Genomic DNA, 23504 nt, shown 5'->3' with positions numbered 1-23504 from the left:
ACAAGTCTGTTGTGTGTGAAAATACCAGGAGATCAGCAATTTTCTGAGATACTCAAACCACCCCATCTAGCACCAACAATTATTCCATGGAAAAAGTCACTTAGATCATGTTTCTTCTGCTTTCTGATGTGTGGTCTGAACAACTGAACCTTTTGCTTTTATGAATTGAGTTGCTGCCACATGATTGATTGATTAAATATTTGTATTAATAAGCAGATGTACAGGTGTAACATAAAATAGCCACTGAATGTATATGAAAATAGGAGACATTCCGGGTCAATTTTCTGTGAAGCCTCTCCTGTGAAATCACTTCCTCCCTGTGCTGTGGTGGTTGAATGACTGTGTCTGCAGTCCCAGTGTTTTTGCTCATTGAATTTTTGGGCAGTTGAAGGATGTAAGAATTGGCCTGAGTTAGAGGATGAACCATGCAGTTATTGAATGATGGGGCAAGTTGAGATGGTGATCACTGTGCTGAGATAAAGGTTGAACCATGCGGTTATTGAATGATGGGGCAGGTTGAGATAGTGACCACTGTTCTGTGCATGTTCATTGGCCTGAGGTAGAGGATGACCATAAGATTTAGGAGCACATTTAGGCCATTTGACCCATCGAGTCTGCTCCACCATTTCATCATATTGATCCATGTAAACACTCAACCCCAGTCTCCTGCCTCCCCCTGCCCCCCTCATTTCTCTTCATCCCCTGACCAATCAAGAATCTATCAATCTCTGCCTTAAATATATGTAACTCTTGGTTCAGCCAGCGGCTTAATATAGAGGCTGATAGCCCCCAGCCCAGCCAAACTTAAGAAGTCTCATTTGGGTGGATGCTGTGCGATGTGTCCCGTTACAAATCAGTACCACGAAATAATAAACAGTACACAATATGCGATTAATCCATTGAGCTTTATAATTCTTAATTTGACTATATGGTTAATAAAGAAACAAAAAAAGAATAAGGCCCATTCTCATGAAACAGTCTAATGCGTAACGTTGGAACTTACTGATAAAGGCCATTCATCCACCATCGACCTCCTCTGATCCTCACTTCAGACACTCGCTCCAATTCCACTTCGTCCAGCGGTCTACCAACTCTCTCCAGTAACGTCTTCTTTCCTCATCTCCCCCAGCAAAAGACTGTAAATTCCCGGCTCCCAGACACACAAGAAAGAACAACATCCCACTCATGGGCTAACATGCCCCATTATCTCTAGTCTTAACCCAAACATTGCTGCTACAGAGAAACCATTACCTTAGCAGTGGAACATTACAGAGAAGCTGTTACATTAGCAGTGAAATCTTACAGCGTGTTACATATACATAAAGACTTGGTCTCCAAATCTGCCTGTGGCAACAGATTCCACAGATTCACCACTCTCTGGCTAAAGAAATTCCTCTTCATCTCTGTTTAAAAGGATGACCCTCTATTCTGAGGCTGTGTCCTCTGGTCTTAAACACTCCCACCATATCTCCACATCTACTATATCAAGGCCTTTCACTATTCGATAGTTTTCAATGAGGTCACCCTCATTCTTCTGAACTCAAGTGAATACAAGGCTACAGCCATCAAATACTCTTCATATGACAAGCTGTTTAATCCTGGAATAACTTTTATGAACCTCCTTTGAACCCTCTCTAGTTTCAGCACATCCTTTCTAGGATAAGGGGCCCAAAATCGCTCACAATACTCCAAGTGAGGCCTCACCAGTGCTTTATAAAGTCTCAACAGTACGTCCTTGCATTTATATTCTAGTCCTCTTGAAATGAATACTAACAATTTGCCTTCCACAGCCTGCAACTTAACCTTCAGGGAATCCTGTACCTCAGATTTTTGTATTTTCTCTCCATTTAGAAAATAGTTAACTTTTTCATTTTTTGTATCAAAGTGCATAACCAGACACTTCCCGACACTGTATTCCATCTGCTACTTCTTTGCCCATTCTCCTAATCTAAGTGCTTCTGTAGCCTCTGCACTTCCTCAAAACTTGCTGCCCCTCCACCTATCTTTGTATCATCTGCAAACTTTGCACATAGCTATCAATTCCATTTTACAAATCATTAATTATAATAATGTAAAAAGAATTGGTTCCAACACAGGCCCTTGTGAAATACCACTAGTCACCGGTAACCAACCAGAAAAGACTCCCTTTATTACCCCTCTTTGACTTGTGTCAATCAGCTACTGCTTTATCCATGCTGGGATCTTTCCTGTAAAGCCATGGGCTTGTTAAACAGCCTCATGAGTGGCACCTTGTCAAAGGCTGTTGGAAAATCCAAATACACAACATCCACTGATTCTCTTTTGTCTATCCTGCTTGTTATTTCTTCAAAGAATTCCAACAGATTTGTCAGGCAGGATTTTCCCTTGAGGAAACCATGCGGACTACGGTTTATTTTATCATGTGCCTCCAAATACCCTGAGACCTTACTGTTAACAATCAACTCCAATATCTTCTCAACCACTGAGATTAGACTAACTGGCATTTTCTTTCTTCTGCCTCTCTCCCTTCTTGAAGAGTGGAGTGACATTTGCAATTTTCCAGTCTTCCAGACCATTCCAGAATCTAGCGATTCTTGAAAAATCATTACTAATGCCTGCACAATCTTTTCAGCCTCCTCTTTCAGAACCCTGGGGTGTACACCATCTGGTCCAGGTGACATATCTACTTTCAGACCTTACAGTTTCCCAAGAATCTTCTTACTAGTAATTTTAACTTCACACACTTCATGACCCGACACCTGGAACTGCTAGTGTCTAACACAGTGAACATAGAACATAGAAACCTACAGCATATTACAGGCCCTTCGGCCCACAGTGTTGTGCCGACCATGTTGTGCTATACAAATAACCAGCAGGTTTCAATGAGATCCTCCCACATTCATGTGATTACTTTGAGTACAAAAGCGGAGAAACCAAATGCTCAAGTATAAATCTTTTCACTCTGGAAATCTCTGGCTGCTCTCCAGGGCCACTGCATCTTTCCTTGCATAGTGATATTGCTCACAATAATCTAAATGCAATCCAACCAGCTCCATACAAAGCCACAATACATTCTGGCTTTGGCTTTGATACCCTTGAAATAGATGCAAACATTCCATTTGCCTTCATTCATCTCACTTGCAAGTTAACCCACAGGAAATCCTGAACTTATCCCAAAGTCCCATTGAACCTCAATTTCCAAATCTCCTCCATTTTCTTTTTCTCCTTTTCTAGACACATAGGAAACCTACAGCATAATATAAGCCTTTCAGCCCACAAAGCTGTGCCAAACATGTCCTTCCCTTAGAAATTACCTGGGGTAACCCATAGCCCAATATTTTTCTCTTATTATTAATTAGGGATCCCATTGATAGTGAAGCAGATCATAATGCATTGCAAAAAGATGTGACTAATTAGGAAATGGGGCGAGGAACAGCAAGCAGTGTGATGTATTTTGCACCATCAAGCCAGTGCAGGTCATATACAGTCAATGCAAGGCACTGATGCTGCAGAGTTTACTGAAGTTCTCTGCACAAGTACATAGGGTAGTGAAGATTAATGCAAAATACTTATTCTGCTCGTCCACAATTTCCTTCTCCCTCATTACTACCTCTCCACCATTGTTTTCCAGCAGTCCAAAATCTACACCCAACTCACTTTTACACTTTATAGATCTGAAAAACTTATGGTATCCTCTTTAATATTATTGCCTAGCTTACTTTTACCTTTACCTTCTTAATGACTTTTTAGGTACCTTCTGTTGTTTTTTAAAAGCTTCCCAATCCTCTAACTTCCCACTAATTTTTGTTGTATTATATGCATTCTTCTTCTTCTTTGGGATGTATATGTCCTGTGCCTTCCAAATTGCTTCTTGAAATTCCAGCCGTTACTGCTCTGCCATCTTCCCTGCCAGTGTTCTTTTCCAGTCACTTCTGGCCAACTCCTCTCTCATGCCTCTGTCATTCCCTTTACTCCACTATAATACAGATACATCTGACTTTAGCTTCTCATTCTTTAATTTCAGGATGAATTCAATCATATTATGATAACTTTCTCCTAAGGGTTCCTTTATCATGAGCACTCTAATCAATTCCAGTTCATTGCACAACACCTTGTCCAGAATAACTGATCCCCTGGTGAGCTCAACCACAAACTGCTCTAAAAAAAAGCCATCTCCAGAAATCCCCTCTCTTGAAATCCAGCACCAACCTGATTCTTCCAATCTACCTGCATAATTGAAATCCATCCTCCCTCCCCCCATGACTATTGTAACATTGCCCTTTTCTGTCTCACATTGCAACTTGTAGATCACATCCTTACTACTGTTTGGGGTCTGTATTTAACTCCCGTCTGGGACTTTTACCCTTACAGTTCCTGAGTTCTATCCACAATGATTCAACACCTTCTGATCCTATGTCACCTCTTTCTAATGATTTAATTTCATTTTTACCCACAGAGCCACCCTACCCCCTCTGCATTCCTGCCTGGTCTTTCGATACAATGTGTATCCTTGGACATAAAGCTCCCAGCAAAATCTTCTTTCAGCCATGATTTAGTGATGCTTACAACATCATACTTGCTAATCTGTAACTGCTACAAATTTATCGACCTTATTCCATATGGGATGAACCATGCAGTTATTGAATGATGGGACACATTGAGATGGTGACCACTGTTTGTACATGTTCATTGTGCTGATTCCACATGATAAACTGCAGATTAACTGTTTATTCGGGAACATTACATTTTTTTCTGCTGTTTAACCAGGGTGATTGTTGTTTGTGTGTTGCATCTAACAATGATAGGAGACTGTGCAGGAGAGTTTTTAAAGTGGAAAAGCAGTTGCAGTGCAACAGTTCCATCCTCTTGACCAAGGAGGACTGGATCCAGTGGTACGAGAAATCGGAACAATCTGAGTCTTCCTTGGTTGCAACAGACTTCTTCTGTGCTTTGTTATGCCCTTTGCTGTCCACAAAGCGTTGCAGTACTGCTTTCCTAGCTGCTGGATCTCACTGTTGATCTCATCCACTCAGTCCGCTGGAGCTGATTTCACATGCATAACCCTATCTCACCAGGGTATGAGGCCTGCCAGCTATCTTCACCTAACACCTGTCAATGTGGCCATTGCTGCATACAAACAGCTACTTGGAGCTACAGGTGAGAGCAAAGTGTTCAATGGGGTCCAAAGATGAGTCAGCTGACCCAGAATGGACACGACAAGCCCCTTCTCCAGGGGTGCTACCCCTCACTTGAAACTCCTATAACCCAGGTGGTTATTGCTCTGGTAACTGTGATGTGTTCTGTGTGTTTTCTGAAGTGTACACAGAGTATGATTCTAGACTCCCTCTAATTCTCTGTTTGATTTGCCCAGGCCATCCTGGCTGCAGGTAGCATGATGCAGTCTCACAATGACTATGATGTGGCGCTCAGCAAGTACAGGATAGCAGCACATGCCATTCCCGAAAGCCCACCCCTATGGAATAACATTGGAATGTGTTTCTTTGGGAAGAAGAAATATGTAGCCGTAAGTATATCGAGGAGCTTCTGATCATCAGGGACAGTGAGGCTGGCTGTACTCGTTGTCTGTAGTAGAGAGCTTCACTTGTAAAGACTAAAAGAAATTGTAGGTTCACTGTGCTCCTCGTCACCACATCAGTGATTGTGTTCTTGTTACCAACCCCTCTGCTGCTGATGGTTTCATAGATGTCCACAGCCCGCTTTTAGCTTCCTGGTCACGTAAGAATTGTGTGTTTCATTGAAGGTCAGGCAGTAACTAATTTTTGATTAAGGGTCTTCAACCTCAAAAGATATCTGTTTCTTATCAGCATCGCCTGCCCTGCTGAGTTTGCCAGCATTTTCTGCTTCTTTCACTCTTCCTGATCCAAAGCCCTGGAGTACTTGCACTCTGCTGCCAGTGTTGCTTCATTACAGGCAGCTGTCTGCCTGTTTTTGCCACCCAGTATAGAGCTGTTGATCATTCCTTAATGTAGCTTCCTTACAACAGTGAGGCCTGGGGTTAGTTGGTTCCTGCAAGTGAGAGGTGTTAGCAAAAACTGAGATTCCCAAAGCTCAAAATTTTACTGGCACAAAAGCAGAATTTAACTGATGAAGGGTCAACTTTTTAATTCAAATGTCAGCTTTTTATTCCCCTCCATAGATGCTGACTGACCTGCTGAGTTCATCCAGCATTTTGTATGTTGCTTAGAATTTAACTGTTTGAATGTAATTAGTACTGGGCATAATGGAATGTTAGTGATAGCTCACACTGGGTACTTTATTACTGACTGTTTCTAAGTGTTGGAAGGAAACATCAAGAGCACCAGTTGGCAGAAAACAAACTGAAACTCAAATATTAAGTTTAAGCTTTGGAGTACCCGAGGCAGCTAAAGTAAACGTGCCACTACACTGCTCCATCAAACACTCCCAGGGCAGCAACAGCATGAGTTACAAACAGAGTAAAGCTCCCTCTAATGTTTCAGCACATATTTCCAAGGTAGGAAGAGCATGTGTTAGATACTGAACCCAGACTTTGATAAAACCTATCAATATCCGTTATCTCCACTTAAACCGTCTGTTCCTTCTTGGCCCTTTTAAACACTCTAAAGAGAAGATACAAGGTTCCCTCTACACAGTGATTGTGAGGTCTCATTTCTTTCCCCCCCGCCCTCAGTTGGTCACATTCCATTTGTTCCTTGATGGCCCATCAAGTCTATGCTGGCTCATTGAGCAATCCTATTCTTCTGCTATACGTTCCCACCAACTCTTCTCAGATTCTATCATTTATAAACAGACTAGTGAACAAATTGTACAGGCCAGTTTATCTTTAGAATGTGTGATGGACAAAGAGCATGCGATTACAGGGAGAGTTTACAAGTCCCACACAGATTGCATCAGAGGTCAGGATTAATAATAGATCACCAGGGCAGTGAAGTTCAGCTCTACTTCTCCACTGAATCATCCAATTGCATGTTCGTGAAGTCTGTCTCCCCACAGTAACTTTTATTCACCCTGCTCATTAACTACCTCTGCTTGGAAATATTCAGACTGACTTTACACCAGCCTTTGAGGGAGAGAGTTCCAAAGACTCATGACCCTCAGAGAAAACAAGTTACTCCATCTCCGTGACCCTCCTTTTTAAACAGTAAACTTAGTTCTAGATTCTCCCACAGGAAATTATATTTTTTCCACATCCAGCCTGTTGAGACTCTTGAAGAAATAATCAAGTTGTCTGTTACTCTTCTAAGTTCCAGTGCACACGTTTCAATTATAATTTTAGAAAACCTTCACTTAATTGCTTCAACATATTAATGTCATTCCTTGAATAAGAGGGGCAGTACTGTACAGTCAGGCACAAATGTGGTCTCATCAACTCCCCAATATAACCAAAACAAAAACTTATTATTTTTGTGTTCCGCTCCCCTCAGAAGGCTGATAAATCCTTGGGGCCTGACTGAGTGTATCCTAGGACAGTGTGGGAAGATAGGAAAGAAATTGTTGAGGCTTACTGAGATAATTGTATCATCATTTGCTGTGGATGTGGTCCTGGAAGACTGGTGGGTGGTTAATGTTGGGCATTTATTCAAGGTCTGCAAGGAAAAGCCAAGGAACTGCTGGATAGTGAACATGCCATCAGTGGGATTGTTTCTGGAGTGGATTCCGAGACATAAGAATCAATAGAAATAGTCACCTTGGCTTTGCTATATGTCAGAAATTAGATTAAGAAGTGGTGACCAAGAAGATTGACAATGGCAGGGTGGTAGATGATGTCCACGTGCCAAAATTTTTGACAAGGTCCAACATGGTTGGCTGGTCTGGAAGGCCAGAATCAGGCACTTTGGCCTAATTGTCCAACTGAGCAGGCACCGCCCCATATCCCATTAAACTTTTCCTATCCATGTAGTTGTCCAATTGTACCCTCCTCTACCATTTCCCTTGGCATTTCCTTCCATGCACTCACCATCTCTGTGTGGAAAAGTTTGTCCCTTAGGTCCCTTTTAAGCCTTTCCACACTCACTTTAAACCAGTCCCCTCTAGTTTTAAACTCACATGGAATCCAGAGTGAGCTAACCAATTTGATACACAATTGGTGTGGTGGTAGGAGGCAGAGTGTGTGAGTGGAGGTTTTTTTTTTCCAGGCTGGAGGCCTGTGACCAGAGGTGTTCCACAAGGATCGATGCTGGGCCTGCTATTGGTCATCATCTGTATGAACAATTTGATTGAGAATGTTGCTGGCATGGTTAGTGTATATGCGCTTGATCCCAGAATTGATGGGTGGTGCTCTGTGAAGAAAGTAAGATAACGACAGGATCTAGATTACCTGGGCAACTGGGCAAGGCAATGGCAGATGGCATTTAACTCTGACAAGTGCAAGGTGTTGCATTTTGATCAGTTAAACCAGGTCAGGACTCGAACATGTGTAACACACAAAATCTTGGAGGAACTCACCAGATCAGGCAGCATCTGAAATGAATAAACTGTCAACGTTTCAGGCTAAGACCCTTCATTTGGACTGATTATTAATTTCCAACCTTGTTCTCCGAGCATGTCATTAGCATGGATTATGATCAGAGATTAAGGGAGCTAGGGCTTTACTCTTTGGAGAGGAGGAGGATAAGAGGAGACATGATAGAGGTGTACAAGATATTAAGAGGAATAGGCAGAGTGGACAGCCAGCGCCTCTTCCCCAGGGCACCACTGCTCAGTACAAGAGGACGTGGCTTTAAGGTAGGGGGAGGGAAGTTCAAGGGGAATATTAGAGGAAGGTTTTTCACTCAGAGAGTGTTGGTGTGTGGAATGCACTGCCTGAGTCAGTGGTGGAGGTAGATACACTAGTGAAATTTAAGAGACTACTAGACAGGTATATGGAAGAATTTAAGGTGGGGGGTTATATGGGAGGCAGGGTTTGAGGGTCGGCACAACATTGTGGGCCGAAGGGCCTGTAATGTGCTGTACTATTCTATGTTCTATGTTTTGTTTGTGTTGCTTTGGATTTCCAGCATCTGCAGAATCTCTTGTGCTAATAAATACCAGGACTTTCCAGAACAGGGAAGGCGAGGGATACATGTACATTGTTCTCTGAAAGTGGCAACACAGGCAGACAGTAGTGTAGAGTTTGTTTGGCATACTTGCCTTTCATCAGTTCGGGTATTGAGTAGAAGAGTTTGGATGTCATATTACTGCTGTTCAATACCACATGGAGTTTTGTATGCAGTTCTGGTCATCCAGCTATAGGAAGGATGTTGTTAATGTGGGAAGGGTGTAAGGAGGGCTGAAGTAATGAGGAAAGACTTGGTGGACTGGGCTTTTTTCCCCGGAGCAAAAAAAAACTGAGGATTGGAATTCAGACTATTCCCTAACACTATAAAAGTATGTAGGATCATGCGGGATGTGGATAAGGTGAACCTTCACAATCTTTTTCCCAGAATAGAATTTAGACAGTTACCTGGATAGGAAAGGTTAGAGGAATATGGGCCAATTGGACTAGCCCAGACACAACCTGGTCAGCATGGACTTTGGGCTAAAGGGCCAGCTTACATTCTTCAGGCTGTGATTCCAGGGTACAATTAGCTTTACTATCCATTTCTGAATCATGTTCCAGGACACCCAGACCCTTCTGCACGTTGAAGCTCTGTCATCTTTCACTATTTACATAATGTATGTGAAACCCCTTTTTACCATCATCTCTAGAGGTGCAGCACGTTAGCGCCTTGCTAACAACCACCAGACTCAGAAGTGAGAAAACCATCTTTCTCAGACTCCATACGTCTATGGTCAATATGACTTGGGTCTCATCTACCCAAACCCCAATCTGTGTGAATACTGTGTAAACATTTCCCCCATGCAATTAGCCGTCGGCAAGAAATAACAGATCATTCACCCTGCATACAATTATAAAGAAAGTATGTTTACAAATTTCAACTTTATTGAACAGTTAGTAGGAAAAACAAAAGAAAAAAAAAGGGCCCATTACAGTTAACCCAGTCCAAATGTGCACATAAGTTGGAACTCATCTTGAAGTTGTCTTTAACTCACATGCTGGACCCACATTCTGCATGAAAGCACACACCACCTTCCAAATGTTGCTTAGAATCCGCCTTAAACAAACGTGCTCCCCCACAGGAGTATTGATCCTTCCTCCTTGAAGCCATTCACCTGCACCAAGCACCTTGTGTAAAAAGCACGGCATCCTCAGCCATCTTCCTTCCTGTCTCTTCCCAGCTCCCACCTAAAAGACCTTGACTCACACCAGTGTCCATTACAAAAACCTCTCCACCCAGCATTCGCTAGAACCTTCTCCCAATTCCACCATCCTGATTGGCTGACTCAACGTTCCTAAGTTGAACAACATAATTCTTTATCTCAACTGAAACCCAAACATGCTCAAAACAGAAAAGGCTGCTCTTACACAACTGCTAAAATGAAATACCTCCAGAACAGCCGTAAAAATCCTAACCGGGGGTACATGTGATTTTCTATTCTAACTTCTATTGTGGGCAGCTGCTAGATCATTGCCTACTCACTTGATACATGTACAAAATTTGCTGCTCTTATGTCCTCTTTACCATTTATTTTCCTACCAATCTTTGTGTGTTCTACAAATTCAGTAGCCATACCTTTGGTGCCTTTATATGTCACATATATAAATTGTATTTGCATTGTTTCTATTTACGTATTAATTAAAGACCATTTTACTGATTTTGCAACTGTTATTAATGACTTATACTTCAGTGACACTGTGAAATGATAAACTGTCCCTTGGGTTAAGTTTCACTTTTCACTTTACTGCAGGCTATTAGCTGTCTGAAACGAGCTAATTATCTCGCTCCATTTGACTGGAAAATTCTCTATAATTTGGGCTTGGTACACCTGACAATGCAGCAGTATGCATCGGCATTCCACTTCCTGAGTGCTGCTATCAACATTCACTCAAAGATGGGCGAGTTGTACATGCTTCTGGCTGGTGAGTGCACTGACTGACCCTGGCAATCAGCACTGACTCCGTGAAAATTCGACGTCTCATCGCACACATCCCTCCTTTCATTTCCTCTCTACTTCCCCCACACCACCATCACCTGTTTCCAGCTCCTCTGGTATATGTAGATAAGTCGGCAGATGGTGAATAGAAACATAGAAAACCTACAGCACAATACAGGCCCTTTGGCCCACAAAGCTATGCTGAAATTACCTAGGGTTACCCATAGCTCTCATTTTCCTGAGCTCCATATATGTGTCCAGGAGTCTCTTTAACGACCCTATCGTATCCGCCTCTACCACTGTCGCTGGCAGCCCATACCATGCACTCACCACTCTCTGCATAAAAAAACTTACCTCTGATATCTGCTCTGTACCTACTTCTAAGCACCAAGACTGTGCCCTCTTCAGATTCAGTTTATTGTCATTTATAAACCACAAATACAATGCAGTTAAAAAATGAGACAACGTTCTCCGGAATGATATCACGAAAAACCACAAAACAAACCACACAAGAAAAACCACATAACGTTTGGTAATCCCCAATGCAGAGTCCGGAGAGGCTGCTGCGTATCGATATTGTGCTAGCCATTTCAGCCCTGGGAAAATGCCTCTCATCATCTTATACACCTCTATCAGGTCACCTCTCATCCTTCGTCGCTCCAAGGAGAAAAGGCCGAGTTCACACAACCTATTCTCATAAGGCATGCCCCCCAATCCAGGCATCATCCTTGTGAATCTCCTGTGCACCCTTTTTTACGTTGAATAAATGTTGAATAAATCATAAGGAACTGAAGCGGAGTAGACCATTGTGCCCTTTGTCACTGCTTCTACATTCAGTATGGTCAAGGCAGATCTTTCCCTGCAGCATCATTTTCCTCAGTTGTCCAACTTTCCTTAATTTCCTTTGGTCTAAAACTGACTGGTCATTGCCAGAGATGTTGTCAGTAACTTGTTCTCCTTGGCAATCTGGTAGCGAGTTCCTGCTGTGCTCTGGGTGAAGAACTTGGATGTAGTTAGTTCCCTGTGCTCTTTGGCAGTTGGATAGTGAGTTCCTGTTGTGCTCTGGGTGAAGAACTTGACCTGAGGGTCAACCTGTTATTTCAGATTCTGACGCCATCCCAGGGAACATCTGTCTGCTCAAGCCCCAGAGAGGAGATAATTATGGAGGGCTTGGGAGAGTGATTAGGAGAGTGGGGGGATCAGAGGATCAGAATCAGGTTTAATATCACTGACGTGTTGTGAAATTTATTGTTTTGCAGCAGCAGTACAGTGCAATACATAATAATTTAAACTATGAATTATAGTAAGAAATATATTTTTAAACTTCAAATAAATAGTGCAAAAAGAGAGCAAAAAAGGAAATAAAATACTGAGGTACTGTTCATGGGTTCATTGTCCATTCAGAAATCTGATTTAAAAAAACTGTTCCTAAAATGTTTAATATGTGGTTTCAGGCTCCTGTAGCTCCTCCTTGATGGTAGCAATGAGAAGAAGGAATGCCGGAGGTGATGGATGCCACCTTTTTGAGGCAACACCTGTTGAAGGAGTCCTATAAGTTGGGGGGGGGGGGGGGGCTAGTGCCCATGATGGAGCTGGCTGAGTTTACTTTTTTTTTGCAGCTTTTTCCAATCCTGTGCAGAGGCCCCTCCATACTAGACAGTGATGCAGCCAGTTAGAATGGTAGTACATCTGAAGCACAGTACTTCTGCAGAAATTTGCGAGGATCTAGTATTCTGCAATGGATGGTAGATTGTGGAACATGCCGAAGGGCTGGGACAGAAGCCACACATCACGTGAGGAGTGTAGCTGACTGGCATCATCTCTGGGCATTCCATTATGGTTGAGAATGACTTGTTTTTGCACCATTTCTGTGGAGACTGATGATGCTGGAGAGGTTTTCTGGAGCCTCTACTCAGATGAGGAAGTGGAAGGGTGGGTTAAAGTTTGCAGAAGAGATGGTTTGGTGGTTTTAGAACATAGAAATCTACAGTACATTACAGGGTCTTCGGCCCACAATGTAACCTACTCTAGAAACTGCCTAAAATTTCCCTACTGCATAGCTCTCTAATTTTCTAAGCTAAGAGTCTCTTAAAAGACCCTATTGTATTTGACTGTTCTAACGTTGCTGGCAGTACATTCCATGTATCCACCAATCTCTGTGTAAAAAAACTTACCTTTTACCTTTTGTGATGTAGCAGGTTGTCATAGGTTACAATGGGTTTAGGAGATTAGGATAGGTTACATAGGTTACAATAGGATACAGAGCTGGGCTGAGAAGTGGCAGATGGAGTTCAGTCTGGAAAAGTGTGAAATGATTCACTTTGGAAGTCAAACTTGATTGCAGAATACAGGGTTAATAGCAGGATTCTTAACAATATGTAGTGTTACGTATCCCGTAACTGGATCACTTACCAGCAAAGATAGAGAGGTCCACTGAAGTCTGATGGTACCATTTTTAAACGTTTTTATTTATAAAGGGACACAAAAGGAAGGTTAATACAAACATTCAGATACCATAAGTCATCAATACTCAATCCAAAGCGCAGGTATAGTAATGATCAATCAGAAATAAGCTCTATCGTTGTCTAGGGGATAATATCTTGTCCATTTGGAAAAATACAACAGTCATTCAAAAGTCGGCAGGCTTCAGCCTTTTGGGAACCGCTGAGTTTCCCGTGTTGGAGAGAGAGAGAGAGATTGGTGAGAAAAGGAACACTTGCCCAGGTCCTTACGAAGCAAAGCCGTGGAATCAGGAGAGCAGGCTTTCCTGTTGTTAGTTAAAAGCGATTGTCCGTGATTCCAGCCACAGACTCCCGATTTGGAATCTAACGCACGTGGCTTCCTTCAAAATGGCTTCCCGCTACGACGGGATCGCTATCGTGTCTCCTTGGTGCGTCTTGGAGGGGTCATCGTCCCCAGACCCTCCTTTATACTTCCTCACGGGTTCGCAGGTGTCAATCTCTCTCTCAACCAGCCCACTTTGCCCGACGGCTTTACATGTGGTCTTCATGAGACAATAGTCAGGGTCGCTTTATTCTGCATCCCGGTGGAACGTGGTATTCAGCACGTCTCTCTCTCTCTTGGGTCATTGACCCCCCCCCCCCTTCACTAGGGCTCTTGCGATTCTCGCAAAGGAGGGGGCTGGTATCATAACAGTAGGAACTGTGGTTTGCATCCATAGATCCCTCAAACTTGCTGCACAATTTGATAAGGTGGTTAAGAAGGCACTTGGTGTGTTGACAGGGGATTGAGTTCAAAAGCTGCGAGGTAATGTTGCAGGTCTATAAAAACACTAGTTACACCACACTTAGAATATTATGTTCATTTCTGGTCACCTCATTATAGAAAGAATGGAGTGGCTTTGGAGAAGATACAGAGAAGATTTACTAGGATGCTGTCTGGATAGAGAACATGTCTTAATGAGGAAAGGTAGATAGATAGATAGATAGATAGATAGATAGATAGATAGATAGATAGATAGATAGATAGATAGATGGTTAGATAGATAGATAGATAGATAGATAGATAGATAGATAGATAGATAGATAGATAGATAGATAGATAGATAGATAGATAGATAGATACTTTATTCATCCCCATGGGGAAATTCAACTTTTTTCCAATGTCCCATACACGTGTTGTAGCAAAACTAATTACATACAATACTTAACTCAGTAAAAAATATGATATGCATCTAAATCACTATCTCAAAAAGCATTAATAATAGCTTTTAAAAAGTTCTTAAGTCCTGGCGGTAGAATTGTAAAGCCTAATGGCATTGGGGAGTATTGACCTCTTCATCCTGTCTGAGGAGCATTGCATCGATAGTAACTTGTCGCTGAAACTGCTTCTCTGCAAGGTAAGGATTTTCTTTTTGGGTCAAAGGAGGATGAGAGGCTAGACAGAGTGGACAGCCAGCACTCTTTTCCCAGGTAGCAATGGCTAAAACGAGGGGACATAGTTTGAAGGTGTTTGGAAGAAGGTATGAGGGGGATGCCAGGTAGGTTTTTACACAGGTGTGTGGGTGCCTGGAATGCACTACTGAGAGTGGTGGTAGAGGCAGGTACACTCAGTGACCACTCTATTAGATACCTCCTGTACCTAATGTAGAGGCCGCTGTGTGTATGGTCCTGGTACTGTGGAGAGCATTCTAACTGTTTGCATCACTGTCTGGTGTGGAGGGGCTACTGCAGAGGATTGGAAAAAGCTGCAGAAAGTTATAAACTCAGCCAGCTCCATCATAGGCACCAGCCTCTCCAGCATCAAAAGGTGATGCCTCAAAAAGTCGACATCCATCATTAAGGATCGCCATCTCTTCCAACTACTACTATCAAGGAGGAAGCACAGGAGCCTGAAGACACTCATTTAATGTTTTAGGAACAGTTTCTTTTTCTTCACCATCAGATGTCTGAATGGACAATGAACTTCTTCAATTCTTTACTTCTTTTTTTGATCTCTGTTTGCACTGCTTACTTAATTTTTTTATGTATGTACTGTTGCAAGAAGAAGTTGTGAACCCTTTGCAATTAGCTGGTTTTCTTCATTAATTACTCATAAACTCTGGTCTGATCTTCATCTCATCACAATAATACAAACACAATCTGCCTAAGCTAATAACACATAAACAGTTGTACTTTTCATGTCTTTATTGAACACATTGTTTAATCATTCACAGTCCAGCCTGAAAAAGTATGTGAACCCTTGTGTTTAATGACTGGTTTAATTACTCCCTTAGCAACAGTAATCTCCACCGAACGTTTTCTGTGGTTGCTTATCAGACTTGCCCAACGGTGAGGAATTTTACACCATTTCTCCATACAAAACTGTTTCAGTTCATCAATATATATGATAGTCAGATACGATAGGGTCTTTTAAGAGACTCCTGCATAGGCACATGGAGCTTAGAAAGATAGGGTATGGGTAACCCTAGGTAATTTCTAAAGTAAGTACATGTTCGGCACAGCATTGTGGGCAAAAGGGCTTGTATTGTGCTGTCGGTTTTCTATGTTTCTAATATATCTGGGATATCTTGCATGAAAGTTCTACTTTTACGTCATCTGTTCCTGGAACATTATCCCGGAAGTGTGGAACATCCTGATGGTCTTTTCCAAACTTGACACATGCAGTAATGTTTTGTTTTTGAGAGCAGCGGGTTCCCACGCACAAGGAGCAACAAAGCATCACGCCCCCCCCCCCCCCGCCCCCACTGAGCACCCAAGCGTGCAGCAAAGCATCAATTGACGAGAAGTACAATTGTTGTGTGTTCTAAGTCTAGGCAGATTGTGTTTATCTGTTATTGTGGCAAAGATGAAGATCAGACCACATTTTATGAGTAATTAATGCAGAGAAACAGTCAATTGCAAAGGGCTCACAAACCTTTTCATGCAACTGTATTTCTTATTGTAACTTATAATTTTTTATTATTATGCCCTGCACTGTATTGCTGCCACGAAACAACAAATTTCAGAACGTATGCCAGTGATATTAAACCTAATTCTTGTCTTCTACTGCTGTGTCCCATCCACTTCAAGGTTCAAAGTGATGTGCATTCAGAGATGCTGTTCTGCACAGTACTGTTGTAACATGTGTGTTTCTGTTCCTGTTGCTTGCCTGTCAGCTTGAACTGTGCGGCCATTCTCCTCTGACCTTTCTCTTATAAACAAGGCATTTTTGCCTATAACCATATAACAATTACAGCACGGGAACAGGCCATCTCGGCCCTTCTAGTCCGTGATGAATGCTTACTCTCACCTAGTCCCACTGGCCCGTACTCAGCCCATAACCCTCCATTTCTTTCCTGTCCATATACCTATCCAATTTTACTCTAAATGACAATATCGAATCTGCCCCTACCACTTCTACTGGAAGCTCATTCCACACAGCTACCACTCTCTGAGTAAAGAAATTCCCCCTCGTGTTACTGCTAAACTTTTGCGCCCTAACTCTCAACTCTTGTCCTCTTGTTTGAATCTCCCCTACTCTCAATAGAAAAAGCCTAACCACGTTAACTCTATCTATCCCCCTCATAATTTTAAATACTTCTATCAAGTCCCTGGCGGAGGAAGGTGGGTGGAGAGGAAGAAGGGATTTCTCTGGCGGAGGAAGGTGGGTGGAGAGGAAGAAGGGATGTCTCTGGTGGAGGAAGGTGGATGGAGAGGAAGAAGGGATGTCTCTGGGGAAGGAAGAAGGGATCTCTCTGGCGGAGGAAGGTGGATGGAGAGGAAGAAGGGATGTCTCTGGGGAAGGAACGTCAGTGGAGAGGAAGAAGGGATGTCTGGCGGAGGAAGGTAGGTGGAGAGGAAGAAGGGATGTCTCTAAGGAAGGAAGGTCAGTGGAGAGGAAGAAGGGATGTCTCTGGGGAAGGAAGGTCAGTTGAGAGGAAGAAGGGATGTCTCTGGCGGAGGAAGGTGGGTGGAGAGGAAGAAGGGATGTCTCTGGCGGAGGAAGGTGGGTGGAGAGGAAGAAGGGATGTCTGGTGGAGGAAGGTGGGTGGAGAGGAAGAAGGGATGTCTCTGGAGAAGGAAGGTCAGTGGATAGGAAGAAGGGATGTCTGGTGGAGGAAGCTGGGTGGAGATGAAGAAGGGATGTCTCTGGCGGAGGAAGGTGGGTGGAGAGGAAGAAGGGATGTCTGGTGGAGGAAGGTGGGTGGAGAGGAAGAAGGGATGTCTGGTGGAGGAAGGTGGGTGGAGAGGAAGAAGGGATGTCTGGTGGAGGAAGGTGGATGGAGAGTAAGAAGGGATGTCTCTGGGGAAGGAAGGTGGATGGAGAGGAAGAAGGGATGTCTCTGGTGGAGGAAGGTCAGTGGAGAGGAAGAAGGGATGTCTGGCGGAGGAAGGTGGAGAGGAAGAAGGGATGTCTCTGGCGTTGGAAGGTGGACGGAGAGGAAGGAGGGATGTCTGGCGGAGGAACGTGGGTGGAGAGGAAGATGGGATGTCTCTGGTGGAGGAAGGTCAGTGGAGAGGAAGAAGGGATGTCTCTGGGGAAGGAAGGTGGGTGGAGAGGAAGAAGGGATGTCTGGTGGAGGAAGGTGGGTGGAGAGGAAGAAGGGATGTCTCTGGGGAAGGAAGGTGGGTGGAGAGGAAGAAGGGATGTCTCTGGGGAAGGAAGGTCAGTCGAGAGGAAGAAGGGATGTCTGAGGAAGGAAGGTGGGTGGAGAGTAAGAAGGGATGTCTCTGGGGAAGGAAGGTGGATGGAGAGGAAGAAGGGATGTCTGGCGGAGGAAGGTGGATGGAGAGGAAGAAGGGATGTCTCTGGCGTTGGAAGGTGGACGGAGAGGAAGGAGGGATGTCTGGCGGAGGAACGTGGGTGGAGAGGAAGATGGGATGTCTCTGGTGGAGGAAGGTCAGTGGAGAGGAAGAAGGGATGTCTCTGGGGAAGGAAGGTGGGTGGAGAGGAAGATGGGATGTCTGGTGGAGGAAGGTGGGTGGAGAGGAAGAAGGGATGTCTCTGGAGAAGGAAGGTCAGTCGAGAGGAAGAAGGGATGTCTCTGGGGAAGGAAGGTGGGTGGAGAGGAAGAAGGGATGTCTCTGGGGAAGGAAGGTCAGTCGAGAGGGAGAAGGGATGTCTCTGGCGGAGGAAGGTGGATGGAGAGGAAGAAGGGATGTCTCTGGGGAAGGAAGGTCAGTCGAGAGGAAGAAGGGATGTCTCTGGGGAAGGAAGGTCAGTCGAGAGGGAGAAGGGATGTCTCTGGCGGAGGAAGGTGGATGGAGAGGAAGAAGGGATGTCTCTGGGGAAGGAAGGTCAGTCGAGAGGAAGAAGGGATGTCTCTGGCTGAGGAAGGTGGATGGAGAGGAAGAAGGGATGTCTGGTGGAGGAAGGTGGGTGGAGAGGGAGAAGGGATGTCTCTGGCGGAGGAAGGTGGATGGAGAGGAAGAAGGCATGTCTCTGGGGAAGGAAGGTGGGTGGAGAGAAAGAAGGGATGTCTCTGGGGAAGGTTAGTGGAGAGGAAGAAGGGATGTCTCTGCGGAAGGAAGGTGGGTGGAGAGGAAGAAGGGATGTCTCTGATGAAAGAAGATGGGTGGATAGGAAGAAGGGATGTCTGGTGGAGGAAGGTGGATGGAGAGGAGGAAGGGATGTCTCTGGGGAAGGAAGGTGGGTGGAGAGGAAGAAGGGATGTCTCTGGCTGAGGAAGGTGGATGGAGAGGAAGAAGGGATGTCTCTGGTGGAGGAAGGTGGGTGGAGAGAAAGAAGGGATGTCTCTGGGGAAGGTTAGTGGAGAAGAAGAAGGGATGTCTCTGTGGAAGGAAGGTGGGTGGAGAGGAAGAAGGGATGTCTCTGATGAAAGAAGATGGGTGGAGTGGAAGAAGTGATGCCTCTCTTAAGGGCAAAGTTGTGTGTAAAATAAGAAAGGATGAAATTTTATTTTTCTCTACTTTCATTTCCAGTTGCTTTGACAAACTTGGAAGATCCTGAAAATGCAAAGAGATCTTACGATCAAGCAGTGAGTTTAGACCAGTGAGTATCTGAGGATCAGCTGATGGACCTGAAGATCTGTTTTTGAGAGAGCTCGCTCCCAACAGGAGTCAGTAGCACTTGACACGCAGGGCCCCTCAATATTTCTGACTGTTCTGATGGGGTAACTTTGATGGGGTACTGGCTCTGGTTTCCCCACCATTCCAAAAGGGCTCATGTTGATGTGTAATAATCTTTAGCAGGTTTATATCTGGGAATTTTACCTAATGCATGGAGTCTGTATGGTACTTTGTCATTCTGGGACAGGGGTGGAATGACCAATTTTCACGTACTCTTGCTGACAGGAGAGTATGAAAATCCAAGGACAAACAACTCAGTGATATAGAATCTTCTCCCCTTTCTACCATGATGAGTGTTGTCAGGTTATGAGCCACACAGAGAATCAGGACTTGGAACCTGTATCTACTCTCATGTATTATCTTCTTACGTTGATAGTCACGGTTTGACTTCATCAGGATCATCTTCTGCTCAGAATGTCAACCTCTGTATCTTCTCTTCAGGTCCAACCCTTTGATAAATTTAAACTATTGCATACTACTGTATAATCAAGGGGACCGGAAGGGAGCCCTGCTCCAGTACCTGGAAATGGAGAAGGTGGTGAACAGGCTTAAGGAGAGTAGCAGTTCATTGGAGTTTGATCCAGAGGTATGTTAATATGACCTCATTCTTTGTAAAGGACATTGTAAAACAAAGCTGATCAAATGATGAGAGATTATTCAGAGAGTCGAAATATTCTCTCCACGCACAGAAATCTCATGCTCTTACTTGAGGCACTGAGGAGTTTTATAGAAAACATGCACAGAAATAACTTTAAATAAGGGAAAATCTACAATTGCTGGAAATCCAAGCAACATGCATCAAATGCTGCAGGAACTCAACAGGCCAGGCAGCACCTATAGAAAAGAGTGCAGTCAATGTTTTGGTCAAGAAACCTGCATTTTGTGTGTGTTGCACAGAAATAACTTGGAAGTCTTTGACTATGGAAAATTAGAACACTGCAGTTGGCTTTAATTTGTAGCAAACTGCAAAGCACTGCAGGAACTATAGAGAACAGTGGAGATTCACTGTTTGAGGTGGGAACTTGGTGGGGCAGTTCTCTAGAGAACAGTGGATATTCACTGTTTGAGGTGGGAAATTGGTGGGGCAGTTCTCTAGAGACAAGTGGATATTCACTGTTTGAGGTGGGAAATTGGTGGGGCAGTTCTCTAGAGACAAGTGGAGATTCACTGTTTGAGGTGGGAACTCGGCAGGGCAGTTCTCTAGAGACAAGTGGATATTCACTGTTTGAGGTGGGAACTCGGCAGGGCAGTTCTTTGTAGAAAAGTGGATATTCACTGTTTGAGGTGGGAACTTGGTGGGGCAGTTCTCTAGAGACAAGTGGAGATTCACTGTTTGAGGTGGGAAATTGGTGGGGCAGTTCTCTAGAGACAAGTGGAGATTCACTGTTTGAGGTGGGAACTCGGCAGGGCAGTTCTATAGAGAAAAGTGGATATTCACTGTTTGAGGTGGGAACTTGGTGGGGCAGTTCTCTAGAGAAAAGTGGATATTCACTGTTTGAGGTGGGAACTTGGTGGGGCAGTTCTCTAGAGAAAAGTGGATATTCACTGTTTGAGGTGGGAACTTGGTGGGGCAGTTCTCTAGAGAAAAGAGGATATTCACTGTTTGAGGTGGGAACTTGGCAGGGCAGTTCTTTGTAGAAAAGTGGATATTCACTGTTTGAGGTGGGAACTCGGCAGGGCAGTTCTATAGAGAAAAGTGGATATTCACTGTTTGAGGTGGGAACTTGGTGGGGCAGTTCTCTAGAGAAAAGTGGATATTCACTGTTTGAGGTGGGAACTTGGCAGGGCAGTTCTTTGTAGAAAAGTGGATATTCACTGTTTGAGGTGGGAACTCGGTGGGGCAGTTCTCTAGAGAAAAGTGGATATTCACTGTTTGAGGTGGGAACTTGGTGGGGCAGTTCTCTAGAGAAAAGAGGATATTCACTGTTTGAGGTGGGAACTTGGCAGGGCAGTTCTTTGTAGAAAAGTGGATATTCACTGTTTGAGGTGGGAACTCGGCAGGGCAGTTCTATAGAGAAAAGTGGATATTCACTGTTTGAGGTGGGAACTTGGTGGGGCAGTTCTCTAGAGAAAAGTGGATATTCACTGTTTGAGGTGGGAACTTGGTGGGGCAGTTCTCTAGAGAAAAGTGGATATTCACTGTTTGAGGTGGGAACTTGGCAGGGCAGTTCTCTAGAGAACAGTGGATATTCACTGTTTCAGGTGGGAACTCGGCAGGGCAGTTCTCTAGAGAACAGTGGATATTCACTGTTTGAGGTGGGAACTCGGCAGGGCAGTTCTTTGTAGAAAAGTGGATATTCACTGTTTGAGGTGGGAACTTGGTGGGGCAGTTCTCTAGAGACAAGTGGAGATTCACTGTTTGAGGTGGGAAATTGGTGGGGCAGTTCTCTAGAGACAAGTGGAGATTCACTGTTTGAGGTGGGAACTCGGCAGGGCAGTTCTATAGAGAAAAGTGGATATTCACTGTTTGAGGTGGGAACTTGGTGGGGCAGTTCTCTAGAGAAAAGTGGATATTCACTGTTTGAGGTGGGAACTTGGTGGGGCAGTTCTCTAGAGAAAAGTGGATATTCACTGTTTGAGGTGGGAACTTGGTGGGGCAGTTCTCTAGAGAAAAGAGGATATTCACTGTTTGAGGTGGGAACTTGGCAGGGCAGTTCTTTGTAGAAAAGTGGATATTCACTGTTTGAGGTGGGAACTCGGCAGGGCAGTTCTATAGAGAAAAGTGGATATTCACTGTTTGAGGTGGGAACTTGGTGGGGCAGTTCTCTAGAGAAAAGTGGATATTCACTGTTTGAGGTGGGAACTTGGCAGGGCAGTTCTTTGTAGAAAAGTGGATATTCACTGTTTGAGGTGGGAACTCGGTGGGGCAGTTCTCTAGAGAAAAGTGGATATTCACTGTTTGAGGTGGGAACTTGGTGGGGCAGTTCTCTAGAGAAAAGAGGATATTCACTGTTTGAGGTGGGAACTTGGCAGGGCAGTTCTTTGTAGAAAAGTGGATATTCACTGTTTGAGGTGGGAACTCGGCAGGGCAGTTCTATAGAGAAAAGTGGATATTCACTGTTTGAGGTGGGAACTTGGTGGGGCAGTTCTCTAGAGAAAAGTGGATATTCACTGTTTGAGGTGGGAACTTGGTGGGGCAGTTCTCTAGAGAAAAGTGGATATTCACTGTTTGAGGTGGGAACTTGGCAGGGCAGTTCTCTAGAGAACAGTGGATATTCACTGTTTCAGGTGGGAACTCGGCAGGGCAGTTCTCTAGAGAACAGTGGATATTCACTGTTTGAGGTGGGAACTTGGCAGGGCAGTTCTTTATAGAACAGTGGATATTCACTGTTTGAGGTCGGAACTCGGTGGGGCAGTTCTCTAGAGAAAAGTGGAAATTCACTGTTTGAGGTTGGAACTCGGCAGGGCAGTTCTCTAGAGAACAGTGGATATTCACTGTTTGAGGTGGGAACTTGGCAGGGCAGTTCTTTATAGAACAGTGGATATTCACTGTTTGAGGTGGGAACTCGGTGGGGCAGTTCTATAGAGAAAAGTGGATATTCACTGTTTGTGGTCGGAACTCGGTGGGGCAGTTCTCTAGAGAACAGTGGATATTCACTGTTTCAGGTGGGAACTCGGCAGGGCAGTTCTCTAGAGAACAGTGGATATTCACTGTTTGAGGTGGGAACTTGGCAGGGCAGTTCTTTATAGAACAGTGGATATTCACTGTTTGAGGTCGGAACTCGGTGGGGCAGTTCTCTAGAGAAAAGTGGAGATTCACTGTTTGAGGTGGGAACTCGGTGGGGCAGTTCTATAGAGAAAAGTGGATATTCACTGTTTCAGGTGGGAACTCGGGGCAGTTCTCTAGAGAAAAGTGGATATTCACTGTTTGAGGTGGGAACTTGGCAGGGCAGTTCTTTATAGAACAGTGGATATTCTGTTTGAGGTCGGAACTCGGTGGGGCAGTTCTATAGAGAAAAGTGGATATTCACTGTTTGAGGTGGGAACTTGGCAGGGCAGTTCTTTATAGAACAGTGGATA

The 23504-nt window shown here is 44.1% G+C and overlaps 1 protein-coding gene across 5 annotated transcripts in view; it reads left to right on the top strand.

Annotated features, from left to right (window-relative positions):
* Positions 1-23504, top strand: part of bbs4 (Bardet-Biedl syndrome 4) — a 125000-nt gene that overhangs the window by 94125 nt on the left and 7371 nt on the right. For all 5 annotated transcript variants that reach the window (XM_073024686.1, XM_073024687.1, XM_073024689.1 and 2 more), the window contains exons 12-15: positions 5351-5503; positions 10768-10939; positions 19338-19407; positions 19926-20070. In XM_073024686.1, coding sequence (XP_072880787.1) covers positions 5351-5503; positions 10768-10939; positions 19338-19407; positions 19926-20070 — 540 coding nt within the window. The remainder of the gene's footprint in view (positions 1-5350; positions 5504-10767; positions 10940-19337; positions 19408-19925; positions 20071-23504) is intronic.

The sequence above is a fragment of the Hemitrygon akajei genome, chromosome 21 (assembly GCF_048418815.1).
Source record: "Hemitrygon akajei chromosome 21, sHemAka1.3, whole genome shotgun sequence".
Lineage (NCBI taxonomy): Eukaryota > Metazoa > Chordata > Chondrichthyes > Myliobatiformes > Dasyatidae > Hemitrygon > Hemitrygon akajei.
The sequence above is the reverse complement of the archived record's forward strand: the minus strand, read 5'-3'. Positions and strand labels throughout refer to the sequence as shown.